This window comes from Mus musculus, chromosome 7 (genome assembly GCF_000001635.26).
Source record: "Mus musculus strain C57BL/6J chromosome 7, GRCm38.p6 C57BL/6J".
Lineage (NCBI taxonomy): Eukaryota > Metazoa > Chordata > Mammalia > Rodentia > Muridae > Mus > Mus musculus.
The window spans coordinates 116375913-116396525 of NC_000073.6; the positions used below are offsets into that span (position 1 = coordinate 116375913).

The 20613-nt window shown below is 38.3% G+C and overlaps 1 protein-coding gene across 4 annotated transcripts in view; it reads right to left on the reverse strand.

The window, feature by feature from the left end:
• Positions 1 to 20613, reverse strand: part of Pik3c2a (phosphatidylinositol-4-phosphate 3-kinase catalytic subunit type 2 alpha) — a 106201-nt gene that overhangs the window by 38648 nt on the left and 46940 nt on the right. For all 4 annotated transcript variants that reach the window (XM_006507440.4, XM_006507441.4, XM_030242214.1 and 1 more), the window contains 8 exons: positions 18289 to 18446; positions 15361 to 15481; positions 14532 to 14643; positions 12130 to 12209; positions 11932 to 11995; positions 2708 to 2851; positions 602 to 647; positions 311 to 521 (listed from right to left, as the gene is read on the reverse strand). In XM_006507440.4, the coding sequence (XP_006507503.1) occupies positions 311 to 521; positions 602 to 647; positions 2708 to 2851; positions 11932 to 11995; positions 12130 to 12209; positions 14532 to 14643; positions 15361 to 15481; positions 18289 to 18446 (936 nt within the window). The remainder of the gene's footprint in view (positions 1 to 310; positions 522 to 601; positions 648 to 2707; positions 2852 to 11931; positions 11996 to 12129; positions 12210 to 14531; positions 14644 to 15360; positions 15482 to 18288; positions 18447 to 20613) is intronic.

Here is a 20613-nt window from a genome sequence, read left to right on the forward strand (position 1 = left end):
GAACTCACTCTGTAGACCAGGCTAGGTTTGAACTCAAAGATCTGCCTGCCTCTGCCTCCACCTTCAGAGGGCTGAGATTAAAGGTGTGCACCATCATACCTGGCTCTCTTGCTCTTTTTTTATGTCATAAAAATGACATTTTTCACTACAATTACTTCAGACAGCTCTGTAATTTTATTAAAACCACAAAGGTACAAGGGTTCCCAGTGATCTTTAAATTGTTCATTTAAACAAAAAAGATAAAAGTAGTTACTAACACTAAGTGTAACTTGTGGGTAAAGCTGTGGATGTCCTTTAAGCAGCTACTTACTTTGATACCCAGTTACTGGAAATTCCGTGTGCGGCATAGACAGTGAACTGGAGCTGCTCCGTTGCAGTCCATGCTTCCTTGATGTTCCTGCTCCCTCGGGGACAGCCTGTAGAACACCTACTAGAATTTGCATGGAGCCTGAGAAGATCATAAATCGCTGTTGTTAGGTGATCCATGCTTACTTGAACAGGATTTTCAGGATTCAGTGACCCTACATTGAAACAGAGTCTTAATTCTCTGAAAAAGCAAAAATCATTGCCAAAATGTAAAACAAAAAATCTAAAGACATACCCTTAGTTGAGTTCTTCCTTGTGTCACTTCCAGATAATGAAGTCACCTGTATACACATGTATCAATTAGTCAGAAATTGACCATAATTTAATATAAAATGTTTACTGTTTCTTCCTTTTTTGAGACAGGGTCTTGTGTAGCCCAGTCTGGTCTCAAACTTGCTAAACTCCTGCTCCTCATCCAAAAGGATGGGATAACAGGAGTGTATCACCAATCACCCTTGCTTTTGTTTTAAATAACCTTTACTTTTGATATATTTCATTAAATGTCAAAGAACCCCTTCTTAGAAGAAATCTGCCAAACATGTTGGAAAAATTAATAAAATAGCAAACAAAGAAATGGAGGGCTATGAAAATGTCTCAATCGGTAAAACAGCTGCCAGGAAAGCATGAGGAAGAATTCCCTGCACCCAGGTAAAAGCGAGTGTATCGTGTCAGCACAGGGAAGGGAGAGGGTGTGAGGCAGAAGGTGGATCCTTGTAGACCCTGGAGTTCACTGGCCAGTTAATGTAGCTAAGTTAATGAACATTAGGTTCTACAAGAGACCCTGTCTCAAAAGGAGCGGAGAGCAGCTAACATCTGTTGTAGAACTCCAGTCCCCACATGGACCATATTTGCCCACCCCCAACACATATACCCATATGAACATCTATCTGCATCCACATAACACAGACACAAATGCAGAATAGTAACAAAAAAAAAAAAGCGAAAACATAAACCTAAGTAAACAGGTTTGGTTTGGTTTTGGTGATGGGGTCTTAATTACCATGCAGCCCAAGTTGGTTTTGAACTTAGAGATCTACTTGTATTTGCCTCTCAAGTGCTGGGATTAAAGATGTGTGCCACTATGCCTGACAACAAATGATTTTTAGTAATATGAAAATTAGGACAAGTTGGAGTGGGAAGCCATGCCCATAATTATAGCACCCGGGAAGCTGAGAAAGGAGGAATACAGCAAGTTCAAGGCTGGCCTGGACTAGAGTGAGACCTTGACTCAAAGTAAGAAAGAAACGAAAGTCTGCCTACAGTCAGTGCCTATGAAGTAAGAGCAAGACAGGAAGTCTAGGACTTCCTTGGCAAAGGTACAGTGAGTTGGAGACCAGCTTGGAAAATATGAGGCCCTGTCTCAAGAAGACAGACAAATAAGAGCACCTAAAAATTACTATGGAAAAGAATGAAATCAGTTCTTTTATTTTAAATTAAACAATTATTTTGTAACATAGTACAGTATTTTTCACTATCATAAGAGTAACATTCCTAAAGAAAAGAATCTAAACTCTATTATCATTCAGTGATTAAAGGAAATTCATATATATGGTAAACTCCCATCTTGACTACACTTTACTCTTCCTTTATTCAATAAAGGGATAAGAATAAAAAGAACAGGAACTTCCGACATTAGAGTCTATGGTGATTTGAGTTTCCAATAATTTTTAAACAGAACCCTGCAAATCCACCCCCCCAATCCAATAAATCAAACCAAAACAAAATGTTGAGGACACTTAAATCTTTAAGTGTCATGAGGCTAAAATTTCTGGAAGAATGAGTACACTTGTGAGCAGCCAGACACAGAGGAGCAGGCCAACGACACAGCTTCTCCTTAAAATGTATAGTAGCTTGTGAGATTCACTTTTTCTTTATTCCTTTCAATAAAAGACAAACATTTTTATGAACTGAATTTATTAAAGTCCCATGGAAGGAAGTATCATGGGACATAGTTTTATTAAAAACTGACATATGCATAATAGAAGACTCAACATCTGGCTGCTTCTAAGGCAAAGACACTTCAACAGGGCAGTGGTATGGCTCAAGTACAATAAGCACGAACATTTCCATCAAGAGAGGACTGGAAGCACTAATCTAGGTTTCCTAAATTGCCAGGGATCTCACTTCTAGAGGGAAGACAATTTGAATCCACTATTTGGTGTCAATGTTCACAAAGTTCTTCCATCATTTCAATAAGGAATCCCCACCTCACCAAAAGAGCAATCAATTCAACAAACCCAAAAGTAAAAGTCAAAAAAGTTAATATGACAATATCTTGTCTAAAGAGGTAAACATCCTGTGTAAGTGACAGGTGGTCACTTAAGTCCACACACATACTCACATCAGCACTTTTATTCCTTGGAAGGTTAACTGCTCGCTTTAACTTCTTCACTGCTTCTGTAACGGAGGGGGTCTCCACCCCATCTAAAGCACTACAAATTTTTCTTACTGCTTTAATCACTTGATCAACAGCTCGGTGCTGGTTCTTTAAAAAATGAAAAGTAAAATAAAAATAACAAGGTAAAATATTCGACTCATGTCAAAGATGAAGCCAGAAGCTAGATATTTTAGACAATTCTAAGATTAGATACTTTCTACTGAAAAGTAAAACAACTGAGATAAGTTCTTAATCATGTGGTATGCTGTGAAAAAATTTACTAAAGCAAGACATGGTTACTTTTCACTCCGAAACAATTATTCATAGGTAAATGTTATTAATTTCATATTAGAATTAAAAGAAAAAACAACAAATTAGGAACAGAACAATTACTAAATCATCTTTTTAAAACTAGATTTGCTCATACATTTAAATTAAATCTAAAAAGCAAAACTAAAATTATCTACCTTTTTGTTGTTGTTTTTTTTTTTTTTTTCGAGACAGGGTTTCTCTGTATAGCCCTGACTGTCCTGGAACTCACTTTATAGACCAGGCTGGCCTCGAACTCAGAAATCCGCCTGTCTCTGCCTCCCAAGTGCTAGGATTAAAGGTGTGCGCCACCACGCCCGGCTTTATCTACCTTTTTTAAAAGATTATTTATTATATGTAAGTACACTGTAGCTGTCTTCAGACATACCAGAAGGGGGCGTCAGATCACATGACAGATGGTTGAAAGCCATCATGTGGTTGCTGGGATTTGAACTGAGGTCCTTTGTATCCACAGTCAGTGCTCTTACCCACTGAGCCATCTCACCAGCCCTAAATTTATCTTTTAAACTTTCACTTGGAAGTAATTTCCATGTTGAAAATAACCCTCTTTTGTAAAACATTAGTACAAAAAGTACAAAATTCTAATAAAATAAATCATAACCCTTGAGGGGCTTAAGAGATAGCTCAGCGGTTGGTTAAGAGCTCTTGCTGCAGCAGATGACTCGCCTAGTCTAGATAACAAGTTCCAATTAGACGGGGTAGTACAGAAACCCTGCCTGAAAATAACAAGTCAATCAACCCAAATATCAGGAGAACCTGAGTTTGCATCCCAACACTCAAAAACAAAAGCTGAGCATCCCACAAATGCCAATAATTGGCTCTGAGGGACTCCACAGGTACCCAGGTATGTAGTATATTCCTACACCTAAGCTCATATGCACATACACATTTGGGCGTGCACTCACACATAGTCATACACATTTTTTTTTTTTTTTTTTTTTGGTTTTTCAAGACAGGGTTTCTCTGTGTAGCCCTGGCTGACCTGGAACTCACTCTGTAGACCAGGCTGGCCTTGAACTCAGAAATGACTCAGCGGTTAAGAGCACTGACTGTTCTTCCGAAGGTCCTGAGTTCAAATCCCAGCAACCACATGGTGGCTCACAACCATCCGTAATGACATCTGACACCCTCTACTGGTGTGTCTGAAGACAGCGACAGTGTACTTACATATAAATAATAAATACATATTAAAAAAATAAAATAAGTTTATTTTCAAAAAAAGAAATTCTCTTTTACTAAAAAGGATAAAATAAAATCACCTTTTTACCCTTTCATTAATGTTTATTTAGAATTTTTATTCAAGCAGCTGGCACAGAGGCAGGGGAATATAGCTCTGGTCAAGTCCCAGAATGTGTCAGGCTGGTTCGGTTGTGTGTATAGGCATGTCCACACAAGTCTGTAATCTTGACACTTGGGAGATAGAGGCATAACAAGAGTTCAAGGTCAGGCAATGGGAGCTAAATGAGACCCCATTTCAAAAACAATCTAGTAGAGTATATTCCTTTGACTGGCCACTGACTGATAAACATTAGTACTGATAGGCAGTGAGTTCTCTATATCATGTTATAGACTTTTGTTCTGGGCATTTATTTGGATTTCTATTTTAAATCCGATCCACACAGAATAATCACATCGCCCGCTCCTAACATGTGTTGAGGTGCTTTCAGAGGCCAGAGGAGATGGATGTTACAAGTGGTTGTGAGCTATTCCACTTGAAACCATACTCAGGTCCTCTGCTAGAGCAGTGCATGCTCTTAACTACTGAGCCCTAAGAATATTCCACCAAGTCATTATTTCTTTTCTTAAGTCCCATACTGCCACTTTAGCAAAATGAACAGATTATTTCCAGAAAAATAAATTCACGAGAATTAAAAAATTTCTGCAACTTGCTGATTTCTTTGTAAACTTTCCCAAGAGAAAGTAAATCATTAATCCATACAAAAACTATATATGAATCTTTATTCCAACATCACTTATGATAACCAAAATCTATTAACTGAGGTTCAAATGTATATTATTAGATGTACAGACAAACAAAATATACTACAATGGAATAGTACTTAGCAAAAAGGAACTGCTGGTTGGTGCTAGGGAGATGACTCAGTTGGTAAAGACAATTGGCACGAGGGTCTGAGTTTGGGATCTTCAGCACCCATGTAAGAAGCTGGCTGTAGGGTTATAGGGATGGCTCAGAGATAAGGAAGGCCATGAATTTGGTCCCCAGAACTCATATGAGGTAGCTCCTAACCACCTGAGACTTCAGCTCCAGGAGATCCACCCACACTAATTAAGTAATTATACAACACACCACACAAAGGTATAAACTACAAACACATATTACAGATAAAAGGGTTTGGTATTTGAAAAAAACGAAACAGGCATTCCATTATAAGAAATGTGCAGAAGAGGAAATCATGCTAGAGACAGGAACTAGCTCAGCAATTATTTGAGGCTAGAGCTGGAAGGAGGGTCAACTGCAAATTTGTATGTGAAAATTCTCTAGAACAGCACTGGGGTGATGATGGTAGAATTCTGTGAATTTGGTAAGCCTCTGAATAGTGGCAAATGCCTATAATGCCTGAACTCAGGAGCTATGGGCAGGAAGATCAAGAACTCAAGGCCAGCCTTAGCAACATAGCTAGTTCAAAGTCACTCTGAACTGACTGAGATCAATAAACTAAAACAGGAAAAACATAGATACAGGAAAAAAAAAAAAAAAAAAAAACATCGGGAGGCAGAGGCAGGTGGATTTCTGAGTTCGAGGCCAGCCTGGTCTACAAAGTGAGTTCTAGGACAGCCAGGGCTACACAGAAAAACCCTGTCTCAAAAAAAAGAAAGAAAGAACTACTACTCAGCTATTAAAAAGAATGTACTACTCAGCTATTAAAAAGAATGAATTTAAGAAATTCCTAGGCAAATGGATGGACCTGGAGGGCATCATCCTGAGTGAGGTAACCCAATCACAAAAGAACTCAAATGAAATGTATTCACTGATAAGTGGATATTAGCCCAGAAACTTAGTTTAGCGAGATATAAGGTACAAGATGCAAAACACATGAAACTGAAGAAGAACGAAGACCAAAGTGTGCACACTTTGCTCCTTCTTAGAATTGGAAACAATCACCCATGGAAGGAGTTACAGAGACAAAGTTTGGAGCTGAGACAAAAGGATGGACCATCTAGAGACTGCCATATCCAGGGATCCATCCCATAATTAGCCTCCAAACGATGACACCATGGCATACACTAGCAAGCCTTTGTTGCAAGGACCGTGATATAGCTGTCCCTTGTGAGACTAGGCCAGGGCCTAGCAAACACAGAAGTGGATGCTCACAGTCAGCTATTGGATGGATCACAGGGACCCCAATGGAGGAGCTAGAGAAAGTATCCAAGGAGCTAAAGAGATCTGCAACCCTGTAGGTGCAACATTATGAACTAACCAGTACCCGGGAGCTCTTGACTCTAGCTGCTTATGTATCAAAAGATGGCCTAGTCGGCCATCACTGGAAAGAGAGGCCCATTGGTCAGGCAAACTTTATATGCCCCAGTACAGGGGAACGCCAGGGCCAAAAAATGGGAATGGGTGAGTAGGGGAGTGGGGGGGGGGAGGGTGTGGGGGACTTTTGGGATAGCATTGGAAATGTAATTGAGGAAAATACGTAATAAAAAAAATAAATAAATAAATAAAAAAAAGAAAGAAAGAAAAAAAAAATACAATTGGGCTGGAGAGATGGCTCAGCGGTTAAGAGCACTGACTGCTCTTCCAGAGGTCCTGAGTTCAAATTCCAGCAATTACATGTGGCTCACAACCATCTGTTATGGGATCTGATGCCCTTTTCTGGTGTGGCTGCAGAGAGTGACAGTGTATTCATCATAGATAAAATAAATGAATAAATCTTTTTAAAAATTATACTTAAGGTGGGCAGGATGTATTTTGAGCATATACTTATAATCCTAGCACAAGGGGAGGCTGAGGTTGGAGAATTCTAAATTCCACAGCCTAAACTACACAGTGAGTTTGAGAACAGCCTGGGCTAAATAAAATAGTAAGGCACTGTTTTAAAACAAACAACATGTTCAATCAAAATTGTAAAAGAGGAAATAAAAGAATTGATATTTGAGACAAGTGGTTTGGAGCACTCAGATAACATTTAAGTTCCTTAAGGAATGAAAGCCAAGCAAATACCTGAGGGAGCTCTAGGAAATATAGGTACCAGGCTCCCTGCTGGGGAGCACAATTGGCAGATTATAAGTTTAAGAGCTGGGGCTCAGGATACAGTCCTAGAATATAGGAAGTTGAGGAGGGAAGTTCACAAGTTCAAGGCCAACCCAGGCTAAGCATTAAGTTCAAACTAGCTCATTTGTTTTACAGTTTATAATTTTAAACTATCTTTCCTAAAAGCTCTTTTTCTTTTTTGTCTTTTTTCTTTTTTGGAGACAAGAGCTCTTTATTATGCAACCCTGGAACTCACTATATAGAGCAGGCTGGCCTGAAACTCAAGATGTGTGTCACTGCAGCCGGCTCTAAAAGTTCATTTTTTGTGCCCTTACCTCCCCTTTTCTCTGACTTGACATCTGCTTTCTGTTACTATTTTTCACTATTAAAGTAAAATTTTCATTTGGAATAATTTTAGAATTATAAGAAGTTACAGGGCTGGCAAGATAGTTCTGTGGATAAGAGCACTGACTACTCTTCTGAAGGTCTTGAGTTCAAATCCCAGCAATCACATGGTGGCTCACAACCACCCATATGATGCCGCCCTTTCTGGTGTGTCTGAAGACAGCTACAGTGTACTTATTTATAATTAATAAGTCTTTGGGCCTGAGGGAGCGGGGCTGACTGGAGCAAGCAGAGGTCCTACATCCAATTCCCAAAAACCACATGAAGGCTCACAACTACAGTGTGTGTGTGTGTGTGTGTGTGTGTGTGTGTGTGTGTGTGTGTATAAAATAAATAAATTAAAAAAAATGAAGTTACAAAAATAGTACAGAGAGCTAGCATATAAACCAGTTCAACAGCCTGCACAACCATGATACAACTGACAAAACCAAAACTGGAGCACACCATCACCTCTAGATTTGCTCAGCTGTACCAGTGTTTCCACAAACACCTTTTCCTCTTCTGTTCCAGATATTAACTCAGGCCACATCATTACATTTAATGATTTTTTTAAAGTATCATTTTTCTTGGGTGAGGGGGTTGCAGAAGGAAAAGCAGAGAATTTGGAAGACTAGTAACACAACTGACTTAGAAATGATAAATGGTCATAATCTACATGTGTTTTTAAGGCAGAGATAGTAAGAATTAGGTTTAATTTGGGAGATGAAAGATCCTTTTTTTGAAAGGTCAAGGATAACACCAAGATTTTAGTGTGATTAAAAGGAAGAAAAAGTTGCTACTTATTAAGGCAAAATAATAATAATGATATTAAGTTTTAAAGTGGAGAGGCTAATCTGGTAAGTACCAGGGTATATATGGGATACCTCTGTATCTTCTTATTTTGCTCTGAACCCAAAACTTCACTTAACATATAGCTGTGAGCCATCAAGAAAGTCTCATAGATAAAGGAGTTTAAAGTCAAGCCTAATGACCCAAGTACAATGCCTCAAATTCACATGGTAGAAAGAAAAAACTCCAGGAGTACTCTAACCTCCTCTTGAATACTGTGCATGTGTGAACACACACACTCATACTCCACACCCCCAGAGAGTAAAAGCACTTGCTGCCAAGCCTGACAATCTGAGTTGACTCTCTAGGACCGATATGGCCATATGGTGGAAGGAGAGAACTAATTTCCTCAAGTTGTCTTCTAACTTGTACACAGATACATCTAAAACAGCCCCTTCCAACTTGTGTGTGTGTGTAATAATTATTTATGGGGCTAGAGAGATAAGCAGACAGTTTCCAGGATACTTGGTGTCCTTTTCTGGCTTCCTTTTGCACTAGGCATACAAGTGCACAGGCGTACATGCAGACAAAACACTCACAAATATAAAATAAAAATAAAATTTTCCAGGCATGGCGAGTGTAACTTTAATCCCAGCACTTAAGAGGCAGAGGTATGTGGACCTCTTATAAGTTTGAGGCCAATCTAATTTACATAGCAAGTTCCAGTCTGGCCAAGACTGCATACTATGACCCTTTCTCAAAACAAAACCCACCAAAATAAATAAATAAACCTTTTTCTTTTTTAATGCAGATGTAGGGGGCTGGCAAGATGACCCAGCAGGTAAGAGGACTGACTGCTCTTCTGAAGGTCCTGAGTTCAAATTCCAGCAACCACATGGTGGCTCACAACCACCCGTATGAGATCTGACACCCTCTTCTGGCATATGTGAAGATAGCTACTATGTACTTATGTATAATAAAAATAAATCTTTGGGCCAGAGTGAGCAGAGTCTGAGCGAGTAGAGTTGACCGGAGCAAGTAGGGCGAACAGCGCCGACCAGAGCGAGCAGAGGTCTTAAAAAAAAAAAAAAAATCAATCCCCCCCCCCAAATCAATTCCCAACAACCACATGAAGGCTCACAACCATCTACACAGCTACAGTGTACTCATATACATAAATAAATAAATAAATCTTTAAAAATAAAGCAGATGTAAACAAATTTACAGAAAGATTGAGAAAAAATATAAGTACTACAAAATTGGAACTGTGCATGTCTGATGTACAGTTTCATTTTAATGTTACAATGGGCCAGCAAGATTGGCTTAGCAGGCAAAGGTGCTTGCCATGAGCCCAATAAGCTGAGTTTGATCCCAGGACCCACATAATAAAAGGAGAAAAGTGACTCCCTTCAAGTTGTACTTTGATTTCCAAATGCAAACGTACAGACATATCCATGTCCATTTACAGACACAACAAATAATTCTGTTTTAAGGAGTGCTAGAAATGAAGGCATAGTTGGAATGAGTCTCTAAAAGAATAGGAAAAAAGGAGAAGCAGCAAAATTTTGCAGCTTACTGCTGCAAAGAGAACAGAGGAGTGGTGGGGCTGATACAGGATTACATGGGCTCTCAACATTTTATATGTGTGTATGCATGTGTTATGTATGAGCACTACATGTGTGTTTGGTGCCCACGAAGACCAGAAGGGGCCATCAGGTACCTTAAAACTATAGCTGCCATATGGATGCTGGGAGGAAAATCCAGGTCCTTTGGAAGAGAAGCCATTGTCTTAACTGCTGAGTTAACTCTTCTTCCATGCCTGCAATGATTTCTTAGTAAACCAACTAGTCTTTTTTTTTTTTAAAAGGGATTTGTTTGTTTAAAGTATGAATGCTCTGCTGAATGTACACCAGCATGCCATCAGATGCCCTTACAGATGGTCATGAGACACCATGTGGTTGCTGGGAATTGAACTCAGGGCCTCTGGAAGAGCAGCCAGTGCTCTTAACTGCTGAGCCATCCCCCAGTACCCCTCAACTAGTTTTATAGCTGTTAAGATACCATGCATACTTTGATGATTTCCAAGTATATTATCTCCACTTGGATCTCTTATACTAAATTCCAGGTTCACCCAATGTCTCTTTTGGATGAGTTGATGCCATCTCAGACACCCAAATAAATTACTTTCCTTGTCACTGTGACTAAATGACAACAACAGCTTAATGGAGGAAATTATTTGGGCTCACTGTTCAGGTTCAGTGTACCAACACTGTCTCAGGATATGATACTCAGTATTTTAATATGTTGATAAGAATGCACTAGTAGCAGGGCTGGCAAGATGGCTCAGTGGGTAAATCCTGACAGATCTTTAGTTCAATCTCAGGAACCCACACGGTGGAGAGAACCAACTCCCGTAGGTTGTCTCTCAGTGTGCTGTGACACACACACACACACACACATATATATATATATATACACTCAAAATGCTCTTTTTTTACCTGAATAGTTGAAAAAAATCCTTTCCTCTGAAGCTAATTCTGCCAACCTTAAGTCTAACCTCTACATTATGGCCAATCTAACTTTATAAGACCGAGCTAAACAATTCACTCAGCCTGTGCTTGGCAAAAAACATCTTAAGTGACTAGAGCCATCTATATGTAAAAGATCAGTCAGCCTTTTCTATAAAGGATCAAATAATAAGGGCTCTTCTCAACTTTTTTCTGGCTAATTCAAACTGTTTAAGAGCTAGCCAGACATGAGACTATGCTGGGGCCTAGCAAACACAGAAGTGGATGCTCACAGTCAGCTATTGGATGGATCACAGGGCCCCCAATGGAGGAGCTAGAGAAAGTACCCAAGGAGCTAAAGGGAACTGCAACCCTATAGGTGGAACAACATTATGAACTAACCAGTACCCCGGAGCTCTGGACTCTAGCTGCATATGTATCAAAAGATGGCCTAGTCGGCCATCACTGCAAAGGGAGGCCCATTGGTCACGCAAACTGTATATGCCCCAGTACAGGGGAACGCCAGGGCCAAAAAGGGGGAGTGGGTGGGTAGGGGAGTGGAGGTGGGTGGGTATGGGGGACTTTTGGGATAGCATTGGAAATGTAAATGAGGAAAATACCTAATTAAAAAAAAAAAAAAAAAAGAGTTAGCCAGACAGTTCCTGTGAGCCACCAATAAGGTGCATCTGGGTGTGGCTGCTTTTCTGAGTCAGAACACAGGAAGGTCTTAACTATTGCTTTGTCTTCTCTTTTGACTTTTTCTTTTATACGCTGGCTAGAGCTCAAGTATGCTTTTAAACTCTGATGCTTTGGGCTACCTTCTAAAGCTTTCCCTACCTCCTGTCCACTGCCATGTGCATGACTAACACAAAGAATATAGTTTTAAAGCATTTAATCTAATTCCAAAACTAGAACTTCAGAGAAAACAGAAATAATCTTTAAGTTCTTATACCAAAACTTACTTCAGTTTGAAGAGCCAGTTCTACTTGGTAGTGATAGGAATCTAAGAGCTCTTCAACAGGGTGTCTGAAAGAAAAAACAGGTATCATGGCTGAAGACTATTTTAGACAAAAGTAGTTGTTATAACAAAAAAAATTATATATATATTCACACCCAAAATGAAGTTTGAAAACCTGTAATGAATGTTTTAGATGCTATACCTTGTCATGACTTCTTTATAAGGTTTTTCTATTTGATACAAGTATTTGTTTAAATCCACAGGTGCTTCATCATCTTCTGCCTAAATAAATACATATACACATGTTTAAGAAGAATCAAATATAATAATTTGGTCATTATATCAAGGTAAGTATAAATAGATGATAAAATCTTAAAATTAGACTAATTTTTGAGGGCTGGAGATAAAATGCTAAATATTATTTATAATCGACTCAATAAGATAATACTAAGAAAAATTGATCTTTTAATTGCTTTAAATGTTTTATTATTTGGGACTGCAGAGATGGCTCAGAGGTTAAAAGTACTTGCTGTTCTTGTAGAGGATCTGGCTCTGGCTCCTAGCAGCCATATGGTAGCTCACAATCATCTGCAATTCCGGTTCCAACAGATCTGATATGCAGTTCTGGCTTCCATGCACACCAAGCATGCATAAGGCATCCATCCATACAAACATCCCATCCATCCATCCATACAAACATACATACATACATACATACATACATACATACATACATACATACAGGTAAACACTCAAGCACATTGAATAAAAATAAATCTTTAAAGTTTTATTATTTATTTACTTTTGTATGTATGTGTACAAAGGTGTGTGCATACGTGCATGCAAACATGTGTAGAGGCCAGAGTCAATGTCATATATCTTCCTCTACTGCTTTATAGCTTATATTTAAGACAGGACAGGTTCTTTTCCTAAACTTGGAGCTAATTCACTGGCTATACTGGCTGGACAGTCAGCCTGGAAGGTCTGTCAGTCTTTTTCTCCTTAGTGCTGGAATTATGGAAATGCTCTGGTATCCCTAGCTTTTTATAGATACTGGGGATCCAAACTCAAGTCCTCAAACATTTTATCCACTTAGTACCAGCCCTGTACACCCCTGTTAATTCTAAAGAGGTTTTATGTAACTCAGACTGGCCATGAACTCTTGATCCTTTTGTCTCTTTGCTGGGATTATCGAAGTATACTACCATATCTGAACAACTTTTTTTTTTTTTAATATTTTATGTGTATAGGTATTTTGTCTGCACCTATGTGTATCTATCAGTGCATCATGTACATGCCTGGTGCATCATGTGTGTGCCTGGTGACATGAGAGGGCAAAAAAACAGGTGTCAGATCCCCTGTGGGCTATTGTATGGTACAGGGAATCAAACCTAGGTTCTCTAGAGGAACAGCCAGTGTAGTCTTAACTCAGAAGTCCTCTAGGTAGCCACAAACTTCTATTTTACAGAGGGTAAAGGCATTAGCCCCCAAGTCTAATAACCTGAACTCCATCTTTGGGACTTAAATGGTATAAAGAAAGAATCAACTCTCACAAGTTGTCTTCTTACCTAAACACACCCATACCATGGCACGCTTGAGTACACACACGTACACACACACACACACACACACACACACACACACACGTACACACACACACTCAGACACACAGAGACAGACACACACAATACATAAACGTAATAAATTTCCTAAAAATGGAAAAGATAAATGATCCTAAACCTAGTTTACAATGAACAAATAAAGCAAAAACTAAGCTGGGCAGATGGTGCACACCTGTAATCCAGGTACCACAGCAAATTTGAGGTCAGTGTTGTCTATTTAAGGAACTCTAGGACAGCTGGAGCTATACAGCAAGATCCTATCTCAAATAATCAATGGAGAAAGAGGGTGGGCAGAATCTAGGGTGGGACCAGATGGGAGCAACATCATTTGACTTTCTGCCTTTTTTCTCAGTAAGTTTTGTCCCATTATCTGCTCATCACCATTGAGAAAAGCACTAGTTTCTCCTGCCATTCCACATTATGCAAACACATTCAAAAGAAACTGAAAACCCCTATTTAGTATTCCAATCCCCCCCTCACTCTCTTAATTAAGCCTGAAATTTTCTCTTCTGGGTAAGACTATTAAATATGAGACTGTGCTCTTGCAATGAACTAGGTAAACATATCTTTTTCTTTAAAACCTAAATGAAAAAGCAAGGACTATGGGTATAGCAAGGTTAGTAGATGACTGGCACAAAGCTCTCAGTTCAGTCTCCAGCACTGCATAAAACTGGTCATGGGCGGCACAGTGACTTCAAAGCCAGTCTGAAATAGATGAGACTATCCTCTTCCCATTAAAAAATAGAAATTAAAAATAAAAGTAAAGCAGACTTCATTTTGCTTTTCAAATTTATATTTCTAGATCTGAGGAATGTGCTACTTAAACTCCCATGACTAAAGATCTGAGAGATTACTGTTGGGAACAAGTGTATCATCCCACCATCCCAGGCTGGTGCAGAAAAAGGTGGAAAACATACAGACTGAAAAGCTGTCAACTATCAGAATTATTCGGACTCACTAAATGCAATTCATAAACACTTACTGTTCGAGCCAGATTCTGGCACATTGCACTCAAGGTCAAGAGCTGTAATTTAATCTCTGTGTCCCATTTTCGACAATTTTGAATATGTTCGTGACTTCCAAGGCAATGATTACTGTTAAAATACATGAATAATCCACCAGTATTATTCTATTCAAATCACAAGTTATAGACATAAAAATAAAATACAAATTGTATCTGTATCACTTTTAACCAATCAACTACAACTTTTCACATATAAGTCTATTAAACTTAAGAGAGTATCATGCCTTTCTTCTAAAATCCCACCACCATCTTAGATACAGCATATCTCAAAACAAGTTTCAACAATAGGATAAAATATATTTCTTATATTTTATAAATATATAAAAATAAAAAACATAAATGAATAGCTGGGCAGTGATGGCACACACCTTTAATCCCAGCACTCTGGAGGCAGAAGCAGGCGGATTTCTGAGTTCAAGGCCAGCCTGGTCTACAGAGTGAGTTCCAGGACAGCCAGGGCTACACAGAGAAACCCTGTCTCAAAAAAAAAAAACTAAAAAACAAAAAAAAAACTCCAAAAAACCATAAATGAATGAATGAATTTAGGGACATGGTCTCACTATGTAGCTCTGGCTAACCTGTAACTCAATATGCAGACCAGGCTGGTCTCAAGCTCACAGAGATCCAACTGCCTCAGCCTTCCAAGTCCTGGGATTAAAAGAATGCGACACCAGGCCTAACATTCAAATATATTTTTAGATTACAAATCTAAATTGAAAAATATTTTAATTTAAGGTATTAAAAATGAAATTTCCAAAGATACCACTCAGTAGTTAAATAAACTTACTTCTGTAGAACCTCCTCTTGACCACAAACTTTCAGAATGTAGCTGCCAACATCCACTTGATTCAAGTCATCATGTACCCAGCAAAGGGCTTGCATTATAATTATTTCTACAGTAGAACTCACTGAAAAAGAGTTAGTTATCATTTTTATTTTGCTCACTTACCTCTGAGCATTACTTATAATCTAAGAGAAGACTGTACAACAGAAATATAAAACAAATTCAATTTGAGGTCACATGTATTACTCTAAATTTTCTTTCTTTGAGACAGAGTCTCACTATGTAGCCCTGGTTGGCCTGGAACTTACTATGTAGACCACATTTGCCTCAAACTCATTGAAGGGATAGAGAGATGGCTCAGCAAGTTAAGAGCACTGGCTGCTCAAATTCCAGCACCACATGACAATTTACAACCATGTGTAACTCTAGTTCCAAGGGATCCGATACCCTCTTTCTGGCCTCCAAGGACACTTACTAGGCATGCAAAATGAACAGCACACAGGCAAAACACTCACACACACATTAAAAAAAAAAAAAAAAAAGACAGGTTTTAGACTAAGGCTCTGAATTCTAGTGTATATTTTGGATCTACAGCATGAACCAATCTAATCTAGATGAGCCACATTTTAAGGGCTCCACAGCCTCTATTAACTGTTAAGGCAGTGAAGACCTAAATAAAGAAAGTCACATCAATATTACAGATTCCTTCAAATAAGGCAGCAGTCAGCAGTACCTAGCAAGCAGGGTCTTAAAACAAATGATAAAGAAAAAGAATTACTACTTTAGATATTTGTATAGTAAATTTTCCAATGAAGAAAAAAATAGACCAAGTAGGCAGTGACTCTTGCGAACATGAGCTAATAACATGACAACAAAAAGAAAATTACAGTTCTCAATTCTTTTTAATATTATTTTTAAATCTATGAGTGTTTTACCTGTGTATGTGTGTGTCCATTAGCTTTGTTAGACAGTGAGCAGCCATGTGGGTGCTGAAAATTGAACCTAGATCCTCTGCAAGAACAACAAGCGCTTTTAACGACTGAGCTAACTCTGCAACCCCAAATTAAAGTTTTTAAATTACCTATTTCTATACTCAAAACTTTCATGTTCAACTTTTATCCCGCCATCCTCTAAGACATGGTTTCTCTGTGTAGCCCTGGCTGTCCTAGACCTAGCTCTATAGATCAGGCTGACTTCAAACTCACAGAGATCCACCTGACCCACCTGACTCTGTGCTGAGGTTAAAGGCATGCACCACTACTTCCCCTTCAACACCACACCCCCAACCATCAGTCGTTTCTTGGCAGTGTGTAATACTGTAAACCCCAGGCTAGTCTCGAAATCATAGCAACCTTTTTTTTTTTTAAAGATTTGTTTATTCATTTTATGTATATGAGTACACTGTAGCTGTTGTGAGCCTTCATGTGGTTGTTGGAATTGAATTTTGAACCTCTGCTAGCTACCGTTGGCCCCGATGGCTCCAGAAGAGGGCGTCAGATCTCATTACAGATGGTTGTGAGCCACCAAGTGGTTGCTGGAATTTGAACTCAGGACCTTTGGAAGAACAGTTGGTGCTCTTACTCGCTGAACCATCTTGCCAGTCCCCTGCCTCAGTTTCTAGATGTTAGGAATATAGGCATCAGCTACAAGCTGGGCTGCTTACTCTTAAACCACACTTAAACCACATGAATACCAGTGACTTCAAAAGCTTCTATGTACTAAAATATCTTATAAAATAGCTCTATTTTTCAATAGACTCAAAACAAACAAAAAATATGCACTCTGATCTATGCTTATATCATACTGCTTACATTTTTTCAAGTTCTAAGGATTAAACACAGGGCCTTACTTATACTAAGCAAGAACTGTACTACTGACCTATATCCTCAGCCCATTTCCAGAGATATATATTATAAATATAACACATATAACTAATCAATAGATATTTACAATACATTTGAGGCTAGTCAGACTAATGAAATTAAGATTGATACAAATCAACATTTTTACTCCTGCTTCATTTCAAAGCACCACCTGTTGACTCTTTTTAAAAACTTAATATTCTTATTGCATACTAAATTTAAATGGCTGAAAAGGAGTACATTTTCCTTTAGAAATTAAAAAATGACTGTTATAGTTGCCTAACATTTTCTGTATCAGATTTACATTTTTTCAAACGGCTTTCCAAAAGTACAAAACCAACAGGTATTCAAATATTGGACACATTGCTAATTACAATTAAAGAAAAAAAAAGAAAGGCGCCAGTCTTAAGACTATAATTACTACTTTAGGAATACTTATTTCACCACTCAAATCCCATGTAATTAAACACATTATAAATATATCCAGGACATAGTTCTAGAAAGGATATTTACCCAAGCTTGGAAGGAAAAATTAGCACCAAAGGGAACTACTTTCCCTGCAGAGGAGATTAGGAGTGATCTGAAGGTTCATGCCACTGACAGCTCTCTGTAAGAAAGTACTGTTCTTGCCATAAAAGTAGAGGGAAGTATTATAATTAGCTTTGATAGCTAATGCTTTTGGGCCTTAGCTAAAAACCAACTTATTATATTCAGAGGAAAGTCCTGCAGTGACCTGGTTCCTTTAACCAGAAAACTTCCCAAATGAATGCAGTAATTTTTTTTAAAAAGATTTATTTATTGTTATATGTAAGTAAACTGTAGCTGTCCTCAGACACTCCAGAAGAGGACATCAGATCTCATTGCAGATGGTTGTGAGCCACCATGTGGTTGCTGGGATTTGAACTCAGGACCTTCAGAAGAGCAGTCAGTGCTCTTAACCGCTGAGCCATCTCTCCAGCCCGAATGCGGTAATTTTAAAAGGATACCTAATGCTAAAATTTTTGGTTCATGAGAAGAAAGGATATATGGACACTGAAAACATTTTATCCCTAGTCATCACAAAACTTACCATCACATGTAAAAGTAACTGGTAGTTGAAGCCCTTCAATTTCAATGGAGACCTTCACACTGGCATTCTCCCCACACATGTTTCTTTGCACTGTCACTGGACTTAACAAATAGCCTGGATTTGTGCAGTGATCAGTATATGGAAATTTGGTCTTCAATCTGTTCACAAGAAAGAAGATATTAAATATGTTTTTAGTTTCTTTAAAGATGCATTTGAGAGCCCTGAACAAGATTTTAAATGCTTTCAGCTACTCAGAGCAACTCATGAGAATGGCAATGAATGAACTCCTGTTAAAACTCAAAACACCAGCATGTACCTTTTAAATGAAAGGGAATCAAATTAAAAAAAAGAAGAAGAAGAAGAAGGAGGAGGGGGGGTATTAACTAGTGCCAGGATATCTTTGGTAACACTGTCAACAAGATCCAGGCATTCTAGAGAGGGCCAGCATCAAATGAGGTTCTCTGGTTTAGATTCTTAGGCTGCACGATGCAATTACATAAAGTGGTCTGTTTTAAATGAATTATTGATGGCATGAAAAAAAGTAACTAAAATTGTAAATACCAGAGGGATAAAAAGTTTCTGTCCTTTCAAAATATTTTTTCTAAGTGAAACTTTTTTCCTGTAAATACTGTTTGTGGTTATAAGACAAGGGGGAAAATGGGTTTTAAAGTAAGTGCTACGAGGGTACTTTAAAACTTAAGGTCACATGCAAAGATATTCATATGATTGACACACTTAGATGTAGATCCATGAATGTAGTATGTGGCTCATCTCCAGACATGACTAGCATTATGGCTAAAACAAGGGAGCCAGTGAGATGGCTCAGTGTGTAACAGTGCTTGCCACCAAAACTAAAAACCTGAGTCAGTACCAGGAACTCATATGGTAGAAGAAGAGAACCAACTCCTGCCTGGCATCCTCTAACCTTAACATCTTTATAAACTTTATGAGAGCCCTGAGAAATAAACACACACACTTGCCATGGCATGTCCATCAACACATAATTCTCACTCACTCATACACACATAAACACACACAATGAACAAATAAACAAATGTAATAAACATTTTTAAGGAAGGGGAGATTTAACAGTGTCAATGAATGCTGGAAATACGTAACTGACTTTTTCCTGGAGGCTGGTAACAGGTTTCGGTCCCCTTACCTAATCAGCTTGTCTTCTCCTTTGTTGCAGTGCTGGGATTGAACTCAAGGCCTCATACATGCTAGGAACCTAGGCATATACATCACCACTGAACTATATACATTTAGCCATCATCTGTTTTTCATGAGGCCTTGAATGAAATGCATACTGAAAAAACTGTCTATGTGCTTCTATAACTAGTAAACAATTTGGGACTTTTGAGATGATTCGGTGGTTAAGAACACTGGCTGTTCTTCCAAAGGACCAAGTTTTAATTCCCAGCACCCCCATGGCAACTCACAACTATTTGTAATTCCAGTCCCAGAGGATGCAAGCAAAACACCAATGCACATAAAAATAAATAAATCTTTTTTAAAAAAATTTTTTAGATTTATTTATTTACTATATGTAAGTACACTGTAGCTGTCTTCAGACACTCCAGAAGAGGGAGTTAGAGTTCATTAGAGATAGTTATGAGCCACCAAGTGGTTGCTGGGATTTGAACTCAGGACCTTTGGAAGAGCAGTCAGTGCTCTTAACTGCTGAGCTATCTCTCCAGCCCTAAATAAATCTTTTTTTAAAAAGTAAATGATTCAAGGAACACAGCGAGAATAAAACAGTTTGAGAAGACAAGAGCAATGGAACAGTCAATACAAATCCTGTAAGGCAGACTACTTGATTCTAAACCTTATTTTTACTATTTGTTAGCTGTATAAAAGGAGTTAAGTTACTGGTGTTATCTTGCTTCAGATAATATGACCATTTATTTCTCAGGATTATCGTAAGAATATGTAAAATAAGACTATTAAGCACTTAGTGCTAGTACATAACAAATACTATAAATGTTTTATAAAATAAATGAATCAAAGAATAAATGTGGCTTTTACATTGTGATCTTAGAAGACACACACATAGGATCCAATGTTAAAAAGACAAAATATGGAACTATAGAGACAGTTCAAATAGAGAGAGATGGAAAGTGGTTAAAAGTGTATACCGTTCTTGCAGAGGACCCAAGTTTGATTCCCAACACCTATGTCAGATGGCTCACAGTTACCTATATTTCAGCTCGAGGTGTTCCTATGACTCTGGCCTTTACTGGCACCAGCATTCACATGTACATAACCACACACAAACTATATAGGGGTGTGTGTATGTTATGTATGTATATGTTTATATATACA